The sequence below is a fragment of the Alexandromys fortis genome, unplaced genomic scaffold, assembly GCF_014885135.2.
Source record: "Alexandromys fortis isolate MF-2015 unplaced genomic scaffold, M_Fortis_MF-2015_v1.1 scaffold_22, whole genome shotgun sequence".
NCBI classification, from domain to species: Eukaryota; Metazoa; Chordata; class Mammalia; order Rodentia; family Cricetidae; genus Alexandromys; species Alexandromys fortis.
The window spans coordinates 774925-794036 of NW_026067900.1; the positions used below are offsets into that span (position 1 = coordinate 774925).

At 40.5% G+C, this 19112-nt stretch overlaps 1 protein-coding gene across 1 annotated transcript in view; it reads right to left on the reverse strand.

Annotated features, from left to right (window-relative positions):
• Nucleotides 1–3584: 3584 nt before the first annotated feature.
• Nucleotides 3585–19112, reverse strand: part of Aph1b (aph-1 homolog B, gamma-secretase subunit) — a 28522-nt gene continuing 12994 nt past the window's right edge. The window contains exons 5-6 of the mRNA XM_050125693.1: nucleotides 16416–16543; nucleotides 3585–10494 (exon numbers count right to left, since the gene is read on the reverse strand). Coding sequence (XP_049981650.1) covers nucleotides 10327–10494; nucleotides 16416–16543 — 296 coding nt within the window. The 3' untranslated portion in view covers nucleotides 3585–10326. The remainder of the gene's footprint in view (nucleotides 10495–16415; nucleotides 16544–19112) is intronic.

A 19112-nucleotide genomic window follows, 5' to 3' on the forward strand; every position in this document is an offset into this window, starting at 1 on the left:
AGTTTAGCTTTCCTGCTTAGCCCTAATTTGTCCTGCCATAAGCCAAAGCAGCTTCTTTATTAACCAATGGTAATAAAACATATTCACAGCATGCAGAGGAGAATCCCACATCACCCAGGCCCTCATCCCCATGGGCACACTTGCCCTCTCTAGATTAGGCTAACTCCCACTTAACTGCTGAGCTCCTTCCTTGGTGGCATTGTTTCATGGGCTCTTGTTTTGGTGGCCCCTTTTGATCTCTGGCCCTGTGAGGACTTCCTGGCATTAAGGGACCCCCAACAGCTTCTCATGATGACCACACCCTTGGCTGACCTGGAGGCAGCTGTAGGCATGACCAGTGCTGGGGATGCTTAGATTCCAGCACAACCCCAATTAAACTGTCATCAGGAGAAGCTGGATGTGGGATATATAATCCCAGCACTCGTATGGTGAGAAGGGAGCAAAATGGACAGAAGATTTGCCTGCAGGTTTTCAGATCAGTTAGCCTGGAGTATAAACCACAATGGTGTAAACAAGAAAGAGACTGCTTCAGTAAAGTGGATGGCCAGAACTGACTCCAAAAGGTGTCTTCTGACCTCTATATGTACCCATATAGACACAAGAGTGCATACACATACACACATTTCAAGACAATAAAAGGTTTAATATCAGGAATACATAATGATTACAATGTAAAGTCATCTAGCAACGATAAAAACATAAATTAAACAAAATCTGAAAATTGAAGAAAATAGACAATTCAAATGGAAATTTAAACCTTGTGTAAAATATTCTAATCAAGGGAAAGGGGAGGCAGCGGTGAGGAAGGGACAGAAATCTTTAATAAATAAATAAATTTAAAAAAATATTCTAATCACTCTCAGTAAATGATAGAAACTCTGGGCATCAAACCAGAAAGGCTCTAAAAGACCCTTTACACAATTACCCTGACAGGTGTTAACACCGACTCTGTGTTTTCAAGAACACAAGAAACATTTTCCAGATCAGACTAAACACTAAGCCATAAGGCAAATCTTCATATATAAAATAGATTTTACTTAAAGTATGATTTTAATAGAAATGTAACTAAATAAGAAACCAGCAACACAGCTCCTTCAGAAATATGGGGGGGGAGGGATATGGAAAGTCAGCATTGTATTTCTTAATAATTCCTGGGATATACTAGAAATTTTAAGGAAACAATTGTCAATACATTTTGAGATGAATTAAAAAGGAAACATTGGATATCAAAGTGCCCACTATTGACCGAAAAATGTATCACTTTAAACACATACCATTTTCCCCCAGACACAGCGTCTCAATGTACTCCTTCACCAGCTAGTCAGGGACCTGCTGTGTTCTAGAATGAGGCTTACCATGCAGAGTCAACATAGAATTTTTTCCCTAGAGCTCATTGAAATCAGAGAAGCTGGACTGTAATTAATAACTTGCTTATGATTATGTCATACAAAATTTTGAAGAATTTGGTGAAAATATAACATGTTAACATAAATAAAAGTATTCCAAAACTATTTCAAATTATAGACACAAATCCTCATGTGTTAATATTTAAGATATTAACAACCTATCTTTTAAAATTAGTAATGTACAAACCAAGCAATCTGGTTAGGCTTAGCGATGGATAGCAATGTCCCCTGAACTCATTTATGTCCAATGCAATCCAGCAGCAAAATGGCCTAACGTTAGACTGTACAACATTGCTCTTTTTTCCCTCTGCTTTGGCAAAGACTTCACATAGTCACCTCTACAGTTGCTGAGTTTTAGTTTGAATTCTTATTGTATATATTCATTGTACAGGGTTCGGGTTGCATAAGACATTTTCACGTGAGTATATATTTTGCAGTGAGGAAAATTTTCCCATAACACCTTACCCTCTTTCCCCAGTTCCAATTCTTGCTAGTTTTATGTTCCTCTATGTAGTTTCTTTCATGCAATATATACATACATGTTTTTCTATCTAGATAAAGCATGTGAGTCACAGATGGGAGAAATGTATGACGCTTTTGTACTTGAACTTTCTGAGACTGCTCTGTTTCACTTAATAGTATTATTTTCATTTGCATCTATTTTCCGGCAAAGGTCATAACTTCATTCTTTATGACTGGAAAATTCCATTGTGTACACACACTACATTTTCTTTATCCATTCCTTTGTAGACGGACACCCTGATTGGTGCCATAGCTAATGTGCTGCCATAGGCACTGTATCGCCGGGATGTGCCACCACTAGCAGACAAGTCACATGCTACGTCTATTCGTATTACTTTGAAGTGGTTGGAATACTTTACATCCCACCAATCATATACAAAGCTTTTCTTTTGTCTACATCCTCAACAGAACTGTTTTGGAATTTTTTTCATAATGGTTGTCATTATGACTAGGGTGAGATGGAATGTCTAAGTACTTTTAATTTGCATTTCTCTGGTGGTGAAATGAGCCTAGAGTGATGGATAGAGTGTGTAGTTTTACGTCAGCTCAGCATAAGCCAGAAGAATCTTAGAAGTGGGAACCGTAATTGAGGGTTTTTCTCCATCAGTCTGGTCTGTAGACAGGTCAGTGGGAGCATTTTCTTGATTAATGATTAGATTAGGGTAGGAGCACCTACCCACTTGAGCGGTGCCATCCCTGGGCAGGTGGACTAGGTTGTATAAGAAAGCAGGCTAAGCTAGCTGCAGAGAGCAAGCCAATAAGCAGCATTCCTCCATGACTTCTGCTTCAGTTTCTGCCTCCAGGTTCCTGCCTTGAGTTCCTGCCATGGCTTCCCTGGATGATGGACTAACCAGTAAGCAAAATTAAGCCTTTCTTCCCAATCTTGATTTATCACAGCAATAGCAAACAACTAAGACATGGGGTATTTATTGATTTTTTTTTTGAGAGAGAGAGAGAGCATCTCACATGGTCAACTCTTTTATCTACAATTTTTAAGGCTGGACAGGATGGTGTTGCCATTTAGACACAACATGAAGCCTCAATGTATATTTAATATCAAGGTAGACGGGCAGTAAACTGTTGTCTTGACATTTCTTGTACACCTATTTCTTTGAGTTACAGATTGATCCATCATTTTTTCTGGAATCAAATAGTCTAATAAACAATAAATTGAGCTACCAAATGCTCATTCTGTGCCAGACACCCTTCTAGGCAAAGGAGATCTAGCAGGGAATATACAGTCAAGGAGCTGTTCCAGAGGGAAACCTACTCTAAAGAGAAGATTGAACTCAGGAGGCAGAGGAAGAGGCAACCTAAATTTAAAATAATACCATCTACCAGATGTTGGCAAGCCTGTGGGACCTAGTATTAACTGATAATTAATGTGGAAGGGCCCAGATCACTGTGTGCAGTGCTATCCCTGGACTAGTGGTCCTGGGTACTATAAGAAAGCAGGCTGAGCAAGACATGAGGAGAAAATCAGCAAACAGCCTTCTCCTATGTCCTCTGCATCAGCTTCTCTGCATCAGGCTTCTGCTTCCAGGTTCTTGCCTTATGTTCCTGTCCTAATTTCCCTGGATGATGGAGTCAGAGCTGTAAGAAAGCAAAAACAAACAACAACAACAACAACAAAAAAAAACCTCTTTCTTTCCCAAGTTGGTTTTAGTCTTTGTATTTTATTACAGGAAAAGGAATCCTGCTTACGACAAACTATAAGAGCTTGTAACATGGACGACAGTGAAAAACTGATGACAAAAAGAAGCCAGAGACCAAAGAATACATAATGATTGCTTGGAGGGCTACAGAGTATATATAGGCATTATAACGCAATGTTGTTTACTAATACTATATGTGTGTGTGTGTGTTGGTGCTTAATTCTCTACCTATGGGTCCTACACAGCCCATACGTAGAACCTGATAATATTGGCTTGTTCTTTGGCTTATTACTTTTGGCATAATGCATTCATTTTTGCATAATGTATCCACACTGAACCTACATTAGGACTTCATTCCTATATGACTGCATACTTTTCATCCTTGTACATAGAGCCTTAGGCCTTTGTTTTCAACCATTTATTATACAGGAGTGGTTTTAGTATCTGTAGTTTTTAGTTACTAAAGCAGCTGTTTTACATATTCCTATCAGCAATGTGCAAAGGCTCCATTTTTTCCATGTTCTTACTAATCTTCTTTTCTTTTTTATTCTAGTGACTGTGAAGTTGTATTTCACAATGATGTTGATTTTTTTTCTAGTGAGTGACAATAATAAGCATAAAGTGGTGACTGGCCATTTGTATGTCTTCTTGGAGAAAGGCCTACTAAGGTTCTTCACTGATTTTTATTTTTTGAGATTATAATTGTATTTTTCTTCCTTCTTTTCCCCTTCATTTTTAAGTTGCATCATTCACCTTTCGGCTGTTGAGTTTTCGTTCTATTAGCCATACAATGTGCCGGTATTTCTCTAGGTTTTCTTTTCATTCTCTTGAGCATCTTTTGATGCGTAAAAGTTTTTAATTTTGAAGAAGCCCAGTTGTCTGTTTGTGTTGTTGTTGTCCTAGCTAGGGCTTGCCTGCCAAATCCAAGGTTATGAAGGTTTACCTAACATGTGATTCCTTAAGAGTTTTATGATTTAGCTCAAATATTTGGATTATTGATCCATTTTGAGTGAAAAGCCATGGGTGTGTGCTGGCAGGTGATCCTATCTAAAATGGGTGAAATGTTAGAAATTTTCTTTGGATGGTCTATTCTTGGGTAGTGCCTGGGACCCATAGACAGACCCATCGACAGACCCATGGGAGTGTATGTACACTCCACAAGGAAAACTCGACTTGCAGTGTAATCTACTGACCTTTTGCTCTAAACTAGCATGCTACTAATATTCTGTATTTACCCTTCACCCTGATTTCAATGAACATAAGATCATAGCCCAGGAGATTAACTGTTTATGCCTTTACCTCTAAAGATATAGGAAAAAGGGTGGCTAAACTAGTCCTAAAGAGATTCCATCTCACCTGGGTGCCAGGAGGTACCCTGCTGGAGTTACAAGGAAATACAAATCAAACACTTTCACCCATGGGTTGCTTTGGTTACCAAAGCTGTATTCCCAGTTGCGGGGGAAGAAAACAGAAACAGCACTGCTGTGTTTTTCTACAATTATTAATCATAAACTTCTAGCTTAATTAGTTACATTTAAGAAATGTAGTTAGCGCATGAAAACATCTTCTTAAAATTTTGTAGTGATTTAAAGTCCCATTCTTAATTAATCCTCCTGGCATTTCCAGGGGAGTTTCACAGCCATGCCTCCTCCTCCGAGAGGCCTCCTTTACCTTCTTTTGTGATTCTGTGAGATATATGCTTGTTACTATTCTTATTGCCTATGGAATCGCTAACTTGTCTGTATGTGTATAAAAACTGAAAACCTCGTGGGGAAGAACCCTTCTTCTTCCTTGCCCAAGGAATAAAAATATAAGCAGAGGAAACATGTTTGAGTCATCTTGTTCTGCCCCTCATATCCCCCTTCTCAGCCAGTTTTTGCTTGCTGTAGATGTCCTCTTCTGAACCCTAAGGGAATGCCGAGACTGGTACTCAGTAACTCCGGTTACTGCTCAAATTTGCTTAGTCTAAGCAAGGGGAAATGCAGGCAATTATGCTTTCATGGTCATATTTCTGATATTTGGAGTGGCTTATGATGTTAGACCCTAAGCTAACCTGTAAGTCCCACCTGCCCAAGGACCAGGTAACTTCCTGGAATTCTGGGAGTTGTAGCTCTTGGAAAATAACAACAACCCTCATGAGAAAGTATGGTGGCCTATGGGTTTTATACTTCTAAGCCAGACAACATATGCCTTGGGGCCACTTATCTGGAAAGTTTCTGACCAAATTCCCTCTTGGTTGGTGTATGGTCAAAACAACCAACACCCCTATATCCAAAGATTCTGGGATGATTGGAACCGTCACCCCAGTCCCTGGCATTCATTCTGGGATATTTGGTCATAAATGTCACCTCAGTTCCTTGTCACACCCCTATATCCAAAGAGTCTGGAACGAAATATTAAGCTAGGGGCACCACTCCAGCTCTCTAACACTCCTATATCCAAGAAGTCTGGGATGATTGGAAGCCCCGGGCCTGGCAGTCGCCCTGGCTTGGACTCCAACTCCCAGCCTGCCAAGCGCTGACCCCGCCCCAGGGAGGGTCAGGACCATTCCCCCAGGCTATTTAGGCTTGTGGTGAAAAGAACAAAGAGTGTGTGCTATCTCTGTCTTTCTTAGAGAGGGGTGGTTTTTTTTTTTTAAGATCTGTGTTCATTTTCTATTTTTGTGTGATGTTGTTGGGTCTTTGTCTAGTTTTGGTATTGGGGTAATAGTGGCTTTGAAAAAAACAATTTGGAAATGTTCCTTCAGTTTCTATTTTGCAGATTTATTTGAAGAGCATTAACATCAATTCTTCTTTGAAGGTCTGGTTGAATTTTATGTTGAATCCATTTAGTCCAGGGTTTTTGGATTGGGAGATTTTTAATTACAGCTTTTATTTCACTAGGGAATATAGATCTGTTTAAATTGCTTATCTGATCTTGATTTAAACTTTGGGAGATTGTATGTATCAAGAAATTCATCCATTTCTTAAAGCTTTGTCAATTTAGTGGAATACAGATTTATTAATTATATGCTTATTATTTCTCTGAATTTCCTCTGTGCCTGTTGTAATCTCCCACTTTGGGTCTTCTCTCAGTCATTTAATTTGATAAAGGATTTGTTGTTGACTTTCTCAAAGAAACAGAATCAACTCCTCATTAATTTTTTTGGGGGGGTGTTGTTGTTTGCTTCTATTTCATTAATTTCAGTCCTGAATTTATTTCTTGCCTTTCACTCTTTTGGAGTATTATTCTTTTTGTTCTAGAGCTTTCAGGCATGTCACTAAGTTATAATATGGTGTGGGCACTTAGTGTTATGAACTTGACTCTTAGAACTACTTTATTGTATCTCATCGCTTTGGGCATGCTGTGTTTTCATTTTTATTCAATTCTAAAAGGTTGTTAATTTCCTTCTTGATTTGAATCCTAACTCACTTTTCCTTTGATAGTGAGTTATTCAGTTTCCACATATCCATGTAATTCTTTCTGCTGTTTTTGTTGTTGTGGATATTCAGCTTTAATCCATGATGCATCCAGAAAGGATGCAAAGCATTATTTTGATTTTCATTTATTATTTGATTTTTTGCATTGTGTCCCAGTATGTGGTCAGTTTTGAAGGAAGTTCCATGAGCTGCTGAGAAGTATGTTCTTTAGTGTTTGAGTGGAATGTTTTGTAGACATCTGTGAGGTCCTTCTGATTTATGGTATTATTTATCTCAAGCATTTCTATTTAGTTTTTGTCTGGATGGCCTGTCTAGTAGTAGGGGTGGGGTACTGAAGTCACCTACTATCACTTGTGAGGGTCAACATGTGATTTTAGCTGTAATAATGCTTCTTTCATGAACTTGGGTCTCCTTGTGTTTCACACATAAATGTTTAGAATTGCAATATCCTCCTGTTGGATTTTTCTTTGATGATTATGTAGTATCCTTCCCCATCTCTTCTGATTAGTTTTGGTTTGGTCTATTTTGTCAGATATTAAAATGGTTACACCTACTTGCCTTTTTGGGGTTCATTTGCTTGGAATACCTTTTCCATCCTTTTACTCTAAGGTAATGTCTATCATTGATAGTGAGATGTGTTTCTTGGATACAACAGAAGGATGGATTCTGTTTTCTAATTCAATCTCTTAGTCTTTATCTCTATATTGGGGAATTGAGATAATTAATATAGAGAGTTATTCATGAGTAGTGTTTATTGATTCCTATTATTTTGTTGTTATAGTGTACCCCATCCCCATTTTTTACTTACTGTTTTGGGATTATTTATTCCTTTTGTCTTCTTGGTGTATGTAGTTAACCTCTTCAGACTGAAGTTTTTCTTCTAGCGCTTCTGTAGAGCTGGATTGGTAGATTATTTAAATTTGGTTTTCTCTTGGGAAGTTTTCTATCTTCATTTTTTGTAATTGATAGGTTTTTTTAGGGGGTGGTATAATACTCTGGGCTGGCATCCATGATCTCTCAGAGTTTGTGGAACATACATTCAAGTCTTTCTAGCTTTCAGAGTCTCCATTGAAAAGTCAGCTGTTATTCTAATGGTCCTGTCTTTATATGTTACTTGGAGATCTTCTTCTATAGCTTTTAATATCCTTTCTTTCTTGTGTAAATTTAGTGTGTTGATTATTATGTGTTGTGGGTAATTTATTTTCTGGTCCTGTCTATTTGGTATTTTGTATTCTTCTTGCACCTTGATCAGCACCTCCTTCATTAGACTGGGAATTTTTTCTTCCATATTAGCAAATATTTTCTATGCCTTTGACCTGGGTTTCTTCTCCTTCCTCTACACCTATTATTCATAGACTTTGTCTTTTCATAGAGTCCCAGGGTTTCTGGATATTTTGTGCCTGGGTTTTAGTCACATTTGCTTTGACTGAGCTATTTATTTATTCTACCTTGTTTGCAAGACCTGAAATTCTCTCTTCCACATCTTTTAATCTGTTGGTGAGATTTACCTCTGACATTTTTGTTTGACATCCAGGACTTTTCATTTTCAGTTTTATTTCAAATTGCATTTTTTTTAGTGATTCTATTTCTATTTTCATGTCTTAAAGTGTTTTATCATTTCACTCAACTGTTCACTTGTGCTTTCATGGTCTTCATTACAGCATTATTCATATCCCCTTTAAGGTCCTTGAATATATTCATAATTGCTATTTTGAAGTCATTGTCTGATTATTCAACTAAATTGTATTTCTCGGGGCCTATTACAATACGGCTACTGACTTCTGGTGGAGGAATATTGTCTTGACTATTCCTATTTAGGTTTTTGTGCTATAATCTAGTATCTGGAGTTATGTTTGTCCTTTCTAGTGCAGGGAAAACCTTATATAAAGCTGCAAACCCACCAGCTCCAGCAGAAGCGCTGGTGTGGCAGTGCTGAAGTAACCTTTAAGGGGACAACCACAGAGGTTTCTCAGTGATGTGTAGTCTTCCTAGGAGCTTTACTGCTCTCCTGTCTCTGCACTCAGACACTCACATGTTTAACCAATTAAGGTTCAGTTCAGAGGTGGGAACCACACAGGTTCTGCTGTCAGGCTCATCTTCCATGCTACTGCCAAGTCCTCTCTCACTGCTGCTCCTGTTTCTTTCAGAAGATGCACGGATGAGCTGGGGTCATCACTTTAAAAAAAGACGTAGTTTCTAAGTCCCAAAAAATGTTGATTGGGAACAGTTTCCAGTTAGTACACTCACAATTCAGTAGCATTTCATCGTAAGAAGAAAGTGAGCTGACTTATTTAGAAGACCAACAAAGCCCCTGGGTATTCTTAGAAAGGGAACTGTTTCACTGTAACCAAAACCAAGACAAACCTGCTGAAGATTAAAAGTCACATGCCAGCTTGAAATCTGGCAGCTTAATGTCTGTCTCAAACTTCCCCCTGTCGCATTTGGGTGATGGTGCTGTTTAGTGTCACCGGAGCAAATGAAAGATGTCAACATCACACTACTTTGTGCTTTTAGCTGCTTTCATAAGGTCCAGCACCATTCTGCCAATGATACATCATTATCTCCCTGTCTGGCTTCTCAGAGATAAGAACAGTGAGCTTTCCCTCGACCAAGCCAGCTCCAGACAGCACACGCAGCAGCTTTTAACTGAGAAGGCTCACGGATTTGGATCAATTTTAGACTCCCCCAAGGAAGCCAGCATGTCGTCACTCTTAAAGAGCCTGGATTTATACTAAAAAGAATAATTTTATCCTATAAGAAGAAAAATGTAAAATGAAAAAAAAACTTGAATACTTAATATACAAACTTTGCTTTGGCTAAGTAATAGTGTCAGTGTAGGTTACTGCATTTAAGGGCACAGCCTATGGTTCTAGTGAATGACATGAAAGCCGTGCACAGAGAGAACAGCCCTTCAGCCTTGTGTGATACCAGTACATAAAACACAGGGCTACCCAGGTTACCACATCGAGAAATTTACTTGCTCAGCAGAAGTTAGCTTAGGAGACAGTTAAGTACCAAACCTCAATCTCTTTGGGGATTCTCAGAACTTCCCATTGGATCTGTGATTCTCAGCTGTGCTGCACACTCAGGACAATCATATCTGGGGGAGGGGGGTCCAGAAGCATCAGTCTTTGTTTCCAGGAGGCCTCAAATGTGCAGCAGGCTGCAGGCCACACGGCAGGTCTTCCAGAGGCTGCTGCATGAAAGCACACGGACAGTTCTGCTGCTTCCAAGTGCCAGGAGCAAAGGGTCTTTTTAGAAAAGGACACAGTTGTGCTTCCTCTAAAGACACAGGTTGCCGTTTGGAGTGCCGACTACCAGAGGTTATCTGGAGTATTGGTTGTAAAGAAGAAAGTCTTTGTCGTGGCAGAGCAGGCAGAGTTTCAGGCTTCGGCAGCTACCCCCAGCAACAAAAAATGCCCAGATGCCCATGAGCACCATGATTATGTATGCTGACACCAGATTTACTCCATAATGAGGACTGAGGAAGGTCTGCAAAGGAAAAATAGATCAGCCTGGGTAAAAACACAGCCTTTAAAACCTGTGGAACAAACAGAGATACTGGAAAATACACAACCTTTCAAAAGCTGGACAGCATCTCATAAATATGGGCTGACTGTCACGTGTTAAAGCCTCAGGAAGGCACAGCAGACACTGGTCTGTGACTTGCACTTTGCTCAACTCAAATGACAACCAGCTGACTGGAATTGGTTATAGAGAAGTGAGAAGACACAGAGGAAAAAAGGGCAAGGTTTGACATTTCGTTTTGATTTCAGGACCAGTGAAGAGGCATGTCTCTTCCTGGGTCTATTGCCAAAAAGAAATGTCAACTGGTTTGCTTCTTGACTTCTCTTATCTAAGGTTTTTTTTTGTTGTTGTTGTTGTTGGTGGTGGTGGTGTTTTTTGTTTGTTTGTTTTTGGTGGGTTGAGGGGTGAAAGTGAAAACCTGCTAGCTCAGAGAGGTTGAGTAACAACTAGTTGACTTTCTCTCAGAGAGAGTCCATCTGCTACAACAAAATAAAAAGCCCATGCCACACAAAGTCCCTCCCTACTCCTTTCTGTGCATCTCTCTATCGTCTTACAGACACCCTCTGACTCTCTATGATTACTTTCTGTCAACTAGTTGCTAACTCTGCTTCCTGGCCCAAAGTTGATTTTATTTAATTATTCCACATGCAAGCTCAGGGTTCACAGTGTGATCAAATAGCCCACAACACACTGACTCACACAAATACACATAAATTAAAATAAAATAAACTTAAAGACTGCCAAAATAAACAAAAAACAATATCATTAGATTTGGAAAAGTAAGAGTTTGGAAGGGTGGTTTAAGCAGAAGCCAGACTGGACTAGAAGTCTGAGGGATAAAGTAGAAGAGACAGGACCAGTGAGATGGCTCAGTGGATAAAGGTTCTTGTTGTCAAGCTGGATAATATCAATTTGACTCTCTGGAACCACATGGTGGAAGAGCAGACCAAGTTGTCCTCTGACTTCCACACCATGCACACACACCTGTACATGCACGCACACATACACACACTAATAAATACATACATACAAATAATGATTTCCTTTAAAAGGTAGAGACAGAATTTGTGGAGACTATACTTTGAGAGTTGTGGTGTTATGAAGCAAAAAATGTTGTAGGAGGGGGGAAAGTTGTATCAGCGAGTTTTGTGTAAGATGTGTCTCAGTGTACAAAAAGGGACAGACTGGTCCTAGACGATGGTGGCACAACTAAAGGTGGGAAGTACTGGGGGAGGATAGATTAGGGTCACAGCCTAAACAGAGTAGCCTTAACCTAGGAGCCAGATTTTGTCTCTGATGGGCCAGAGTTAGATTTAGAGCCTAAGTTCCCACCTAGCCCCAGCTTTATCCTAACAAAGGAGAAGATCTGACTGTGGCAATTGTTTACCAGATGATTTTAAAATACGTGTTCTGGGATTCACTAAGTAACCCCTCTCATCTCCACGCAACCTGTACATGCTAAGGCACTGAACTTGACTTATCAACCCTGGGCAGGGAAGTGGGTTCATTTTGCAGGTAGCACCTCATACAGGAAGAATGCTACATTCTAGAGGCATCTGTAGGTATGGCAGGTGTTGAGAAGTTTATGAATTCTTTTCTCAAATAATTCTAAGGTCAATCCCATAAAATTTTCATTTATATTTCAGAGCCATCGATGAAGTCTTTTGCATTTTCTTCAGTTTATTTCCTTTAGAACAAGTTTCTCTTTTAAGCTATCACAAATTTTTTTTATAACTTTATTATAAAATACATGTAAAAGTTACATAAAATCTTAAAATTTTATAACTTTATATAAAATTATATATAATTTATAGAAATTTATTATAGAAAATGAGAACATACAAATGAGAAAACTAATTTTTAAGACTTAAAGCTTAGATTATTTAGTCATCAGAACATAAAAAATAATAAACCCCAATTAATTAGGTAATATAAAATGGGAAATTGGGACTGGGGATGTAACTCATGGTAAACTTGCCAGTGTGCATGTGGAAGCCCCAGAACTATAAACAAATCACCTCCAAAAACAATGTATGAGCTGGATGTGGCAGCTGAGACAGGAGGATTGCCATAAATGAGGCTGTTGAGAGCTCGAGAGTGAGCTAGTTTGGACTATAGAATGAGACTATCTAAAGAACAAAACAAATAAATATGCTGTAGAAGCTATTTGTAATACATACACCCAACTAAAGCTTCTTTTATAAAAAAAAATAAAAAGAATTTCTAAAAATTTAAAGACAGTTGGAGGTAGGTAAAATATTTGAATAACAGCTTGAAAAAGAATTCTCCAACTGACAACAGACATATGAAGATGTGTTTATTATCAAGGGAATGAAAGTTTGAAGTTTACTGTTCATCTACTATATTCCTGGAAAGATAAGAAAGTTATAACAAGTGTTGGCAAGGACATAGAGGAGCTGAAGCTCATGAATAAATGGTTAGTGTTTAAGTCACCATAACCATGCTGAAAACTGAGTGATCCCACCAGCTGACGTTGTGATTCCTCCAGCCCAGCCAGAGTGCTTCTGGGCTTGTATCCAAGAGAACGTGCACACGTCTTTGCTGAAGGACATATGTGTAAACACTTAGAGCCATACTCTTCACAACAGTTAAACACTAGAGCACTAAGGCTATGACTCAGTGGGTAAAGTGCTTTGGGTGCAGCAGATGTGCTGCAAGCCTTTAATCCAGGCACTGGGGAGACAGAAGTACATGGATCTCCGTGAGTTTGAGGCCAGCCAAGGCTCTGCAGTGAAAGCATGTCTTTAAAAAAATGACAGGCACACGCCTTTAATCCCAGCACTTGGGAGGCAGAGGCAGGCGGATCTCTGTGAGTTTGAGACCAGCCTGGTCTACAAGAGCTAGTTCCAGGACAGGCTCCAAAACCACAGAGAAACCCTGTCTCGAAAAACAAACAAACAAACAAACAAAAAAAAAGACAGGTAGATCCCATGTGTGCTTGGCTCCCAGGACACTCAGCTCTCCGGGTGCCCTAATTTCCTACTTTCAGTTACTCTTCGTGCTTCTTTGCTGACTGCTCCTTTTTAGTCTAATCTCAAGGATGGAGTGTCATGGGCCTCTGTTTACCCACAATTTTTGAGCCACCTTTTCTCAACCGAACTCCTCCCCAAAGCTACCCCTTTCCATCCAACTCTTATCTGACCTCTACCCTGGATGTTAACAGAGCACCTTCTAAGTAATGGACCCGAATAGAACCACACCTCTCAAGCCCTCAAATTCAGCTAATGGCACTACTATCCTTTTGGTTGTCCAGGCCAAAAACATTAACCAAATCCTCGGCGCCTCTTCTTCCTCTCATCTGCCTCATCCACTCTGTGGAAACATTGATGGTTCTACTTCTGATACGTATTTCCTTTGTCTGGCTATTTCTAGTTCTTCACTGCTCTTTCTCCATATCCTCCTTGCCTTTCCCTTAATGAGGTGACCTCTCCTAGCCAGTTTACTCTTAGTGTAGTAGTTAGAGAAATTCTTTCCATATGTATGTCAATTATCCTTCATCTTCCCCTCCACTCCGTATTTTAAGACCAGAATCTCACTCTGTAGTCCAAGCCCAACTAGGCAGACAAATACAAGCTTGGCTTTACACAGATGCCATCATGATAAAGGCAACTTTAGCAGCCACAAGTACTGCAAGGTTTAACCATGTAAATAAGAGGCAAACAGACTGAATGTTAGCCGGATTAGAGGACAAGAAACCCAGTGGATAAAATATGATAGGAATTCTAAATAGACAGGGAGGAGAGAAACAGGAGCAAGGTTCCATCAGCAGAGAACGTTTTCTTTTTAACTTTCTATTTATTCTTTGTCTTTCACATCATGCATCCCCATCCCGCTCATTTTCCCATCCTTTCATATCTGCCCTCTACCCTTGCAAACCATCCCCCGAAAATAGAATACAATTTAAGAGAAAAAAGGAAAAAAGAAAAGTAAAAGTCTCTCCATGGAAGTTGTAGTGTGATACAGTGTCTCACGCAGGAAACCCTTTGTCCATATATATTTACTTGCAGTGTTCATTGCCAAGAGTCAAGGTCTGGTTCCAGGTCTCTGGTTTCTGCTATACTATCTATGCAGCACCCTCACTGGGACTCCTCTTGGCTATTCTGTTGCTGCCCTCTGTTGTGGAGAGCCTACAGCTTTGGGTCTGCAGGATCAACCCCTTCAGGTTCTACTGAAGATTATGGATGGGGTAGATGTTAGTGTGGTCCAACTCATAACCCTGGTTCTGGGCCTGGGTAGTTATAGGGTTGGTTGGTTTGCTAGCCCCCAATCCCCATGTCCTCACTATCAGGTGAGCTCTCTAGTGTGCCCTGGCTAGTTCGCCCTTTCCAGCAATTAACAAGGGGCAAGGCCAGTTCTCCTGCTTTCAGATCCTAAGGGTCAGCTCTCCCACACCTGGACCATCAGGGCCAGATCTACCTTGTTGCCCAGGTGAGGTGCAGGGGTCATTCTCCTGAGAGCTGCAGCTGGTGAGGGGCAGGGACAGCTCTCCCACGTGCTTCAGGCATTGAGGGGTTGTGGGGAAAGGGTGTCTCTTCCCTGCCCATGCCACCATATGACAGATGAATGTTGGGGCCAAATCTCTCATGCTCAGATTCTCAGGCTGGCTTACGGGTGCCCCTTGAGAATATCGTCAGCTCCACTGTGCTGCCCAGACAAGGTACAGGGCCTGCTTTCCTGAGTGTTGCAGCTGGTAAAGGGGAGGGTCAGTCCTTACCAGCTAGAGGCAGTAGGGAAGAGGCAGGACATCTTTCCCTCATTCCCACCACCATGGAGCCGCAAACAAGAGAGGTGGTACCAGCAATGCCCCTCTCACATGCTCAGGTCTGGCTCACCCACGCCCCTGTCTACAGAATCAACTCAGTAGAGACCTTTTTTAAAAAGTCATTTATTATGATTTGTGTGCGTATGTAACACACATGCCAAGGTGCAGTTGTAGAGATCAGAGGACAATTTTTAGAAGCTAGTTTAGTTCTTCTGTCCTTCTCCAATAGCTCTGTAGCTCAAACTCAGGTCATCAGACTTGCCTAGCTTTACCTGTTATCCATCTCCCTGGACTAGGAGAAACTTTTTCAGAATTTCACATAAAATGCACAAAGGGTCTAGACAGGGCCATGGCAGGGTCATTTTGATAATGTCATGTATATAAATGACCAATGACCATGCAGATCCAAGTCCTTACACACTGCTTGCTGTGAAAAGAAATCTGACAACTGTTTTAAGCTTTACTTTGCAGACTAGTGCTGTTATAATGTCAGTAAGGGACTGAAACCAGCACATCTGCTGCTGGTCAGAATGTGTGAAGTGTTGTCACTTTACAGAGCCCGTTTTAGCAATTTGTATCAAGGACTCAAAATATTCACACCAATTGACTTCACAGTTCCCTGCCTCAAAACCTAAACACATGGAGAAAGTTCCATGCACATAAATAGTCAAGAAAGCTTCACAACAGCCAAAAAACAACAAATGGGAAATGATGAACCAAGATAATCAAATTAAAATAATTTCCACCTAAAGATTTAAACGTAAAATGTGTGTCTTAAAGGAGTTTATAATGATGGAAAATTGCTTCAGATATACTTCTTCACATGAGCGTGATGCAGACTATCTTAGGCTTGGCCATACATCCACTAAAGGACAGACGTGAGGAAAATCTCTAGTGAAAGATTCCAGCACTTGGGAATCCCCCTCCCCCCAAATTAGCAGAGACTGTCATTCTCCTAAAACTCACATGACCCACTGTCCACTTCCAGGGCTGTTCTGACTTGCCCTCATTTTCCCACGAGCATGTCCTTCATTTGGGTGGAATTCACCACTCAGACCCACTTGAGCTCTGCAAGCACTGAGAACACAGAGACAACACTCACCTGGGTGGACACCAGCAGGTGAGTCAGGAGAACTGTAAGGAGTATGTACCACTTTTTCTTCTCACAGCCATCAAAAAACACAATGCCCCAGAACACATGCAGCAATATGATAACCAGTGTCATGAAAGCTGAAAAGACAAGTCAGCAATTAGCAGCCAGTCCTGCAGACAACAGACATCAAAGCCGGCTGAACCCCATCACTGTGCACCGGTTCTGAGGGTCCCCTGGCTGCAGTGATGGAGTCTGACCACAGTGCACAGAACTGGCTTGATAAGAACTCCATGCTAACTCTGGAGAAGTTATATTTTCTCCATATCTTTGTAGAAGTTATTCTTCTGGAATATGAACCTGTTGGACAAAAAGTCAACTTGGGTTTGGCTTTCAAGGAGTTTCCCTGAGGTATGCAATGATATTAGTATGAAATCTATGTATTTGTTTAAAACATATTTATTTTTATATGTATAGACAATTTGCATGCATATATGTCTGTGTGACACATGTATGCCTAATGTCTGAACAGGTCTGAAGAAGGTATCAGATCTCCTGGGACTGACATTATAAATAGTTATGACTGCCTGCAGTTGCTGGAAATTGAACCCAGGTCTTCTGGAACTACTGTCAGTGCTTTTAGCCACTGAAACACATCTCTAGATCTAACATAGCTCATTTTCAAAAACCCTTCAGCCCTATTTGTAGAGAACTTTCTCAGTTGAACAGAGCTTCTTCTGTCTAAACAAGTCTCTGCATTAAAGGGGACTTTTTCTTTAGAACCTTTTAAAAATGGTGTGATGAAAACAAACAAGAATGAAACTAAAAGATCTCTGTAATTATCTAAGATTCTTCTTCCACAAGTGGCAGTGGTCAGCAACCTCAGGTCTCTAGGGAATACTGCCTACGTAGGTGTACTGTGTCCTGGATAACATTTCTTCTTTAAAGCAGACAAGTACCATATATTCTGCATACTTTAACATGAAAAAATGGCATATAGATTACCCTTTCCTGCCACGTAGTAAAGGGACCATGAGCTTTAACCCACCAGACAGGAAAACCCCAGGCTTAAATTAAAAATAATCTGGTATTGCCAAGCAAAGGAGAATAGCTACCACTATTCCAGTCCAGAAAGGCATTTGAGCTACACCATAGACTATAGACTGTATACACTATGCATTCTATCTGTACTACAAACCAGTTAGGTCTCGAATCAACAGATCACTATCCCAGGGACTTGTTACCAGTGTAAATTACTAGTATCCATCCCACCATGGATCAGAAGCAAAGGGACAGGCGCCCAGCAAAGCCAGTTTAAACAGCTTTCCTACAGATTCGATGCCTGGTCAAGTTTAAGAATCCTGCCAAGGAGGCTTTCTTATAAATGTGCATAAGGAGATACAAGAATATTTACCCCAGTGCTGCTGTAAAAACAAAGAATGCCCACCCTTGGGTATAATAAGTAAACTACAGTGTACTCACACAATGAACTACTCTATGTGACCCACAACACGTATCATCTCGAGAACACAATGCTGAGTGAGAACAAACACACTGTGAAAATGCATATTATTCATGTGAAGTAAGAGATCCACAAAACAATATTAAAAGAACATAACTGGTGTGGCTAGAGGAGAATAAGCTGTCACATCTCGGTGACAGTGTCTTCGTGTCAGGCTCTGAAAGACGGCATAAAAGGATTCAATTCAAGTCCAGCCATCATTCTGAAGAGGACAGTTCCTACACAAGATTCTTCTCTATGGTGTGACACTGAGACCACTTAATATGCCCAGAGGCTAAGCAAGGGTTTTCAAGTTTCTCTGAGTCAAAAAAAGACCAAGGCAAAAAGTGACACAGTGGCAACTTTTCTCTTAATCATAAAGTGTCCATACTCTAAGGAGGAGTTTTCTAGGACCCAGAGGAGTCCCTATCACAGGCATTTGCCATCTGCCTGGCAGCCCCTGCTTGCCCTTCTCTGTATGCATTGCCATGGGTACCGAGCTAGGTGTGCTCCCAGGGTTGCTCTTACTGATGACATTTTCCAGCTTGTTCTTAACCAGTGTTATTCTACAAGCTTCATGCAAGTATCCTCTGGACCTTACTGGTCCTGGTTGAGCTTCCAGATTCCAAGTCTGAATGTCTTGATGCTTCCAGCTAAGAAGTCTGATGGTAAAATGGTATCTCAGACTAGCATTCAAGTTCCTGTACAGTCTAGACCCAAAGGACTTTAACAGCAGATTCTCCATGACTCCTCCTCAACTGCTTCCTTGTGTCAGAAACAGAACTCAAGCCAGGCAAGGTGGTGCAGTACTTGGGAGGTAGAGACAGTGGCAGGTGGCTCAGAAAGTTCAAGGTCATCCTTGATTTGCTTAGAAGACTTTAAGTCATAAAAAGTAGAATTTAACTAAGGGAGTGCTGCCTCCATAATACATAATTAAAGGTAAGTAGTTTGCTAACCAAGTCTTTTAATGATAAACTAAATTTAGGATATAAGTAACTATTTGATCATCAAGATTAGGCTCCAGGCCGGGCCGTGGTGGCGCACGCCTTTAATCCCAGCACTCGGGAGGCAGAGGCAGGCGGATCTCTGTGAGTTCGAGACCAGCCTGGTCTACAAGAGCTAGTTCCAGGGCAGGCTCCAAAACCACAGAGAAACCCTGTCTCAAAAAACCAAAAAAAAAAAAAAAAGAGTGAAGATAGGCTCCATTT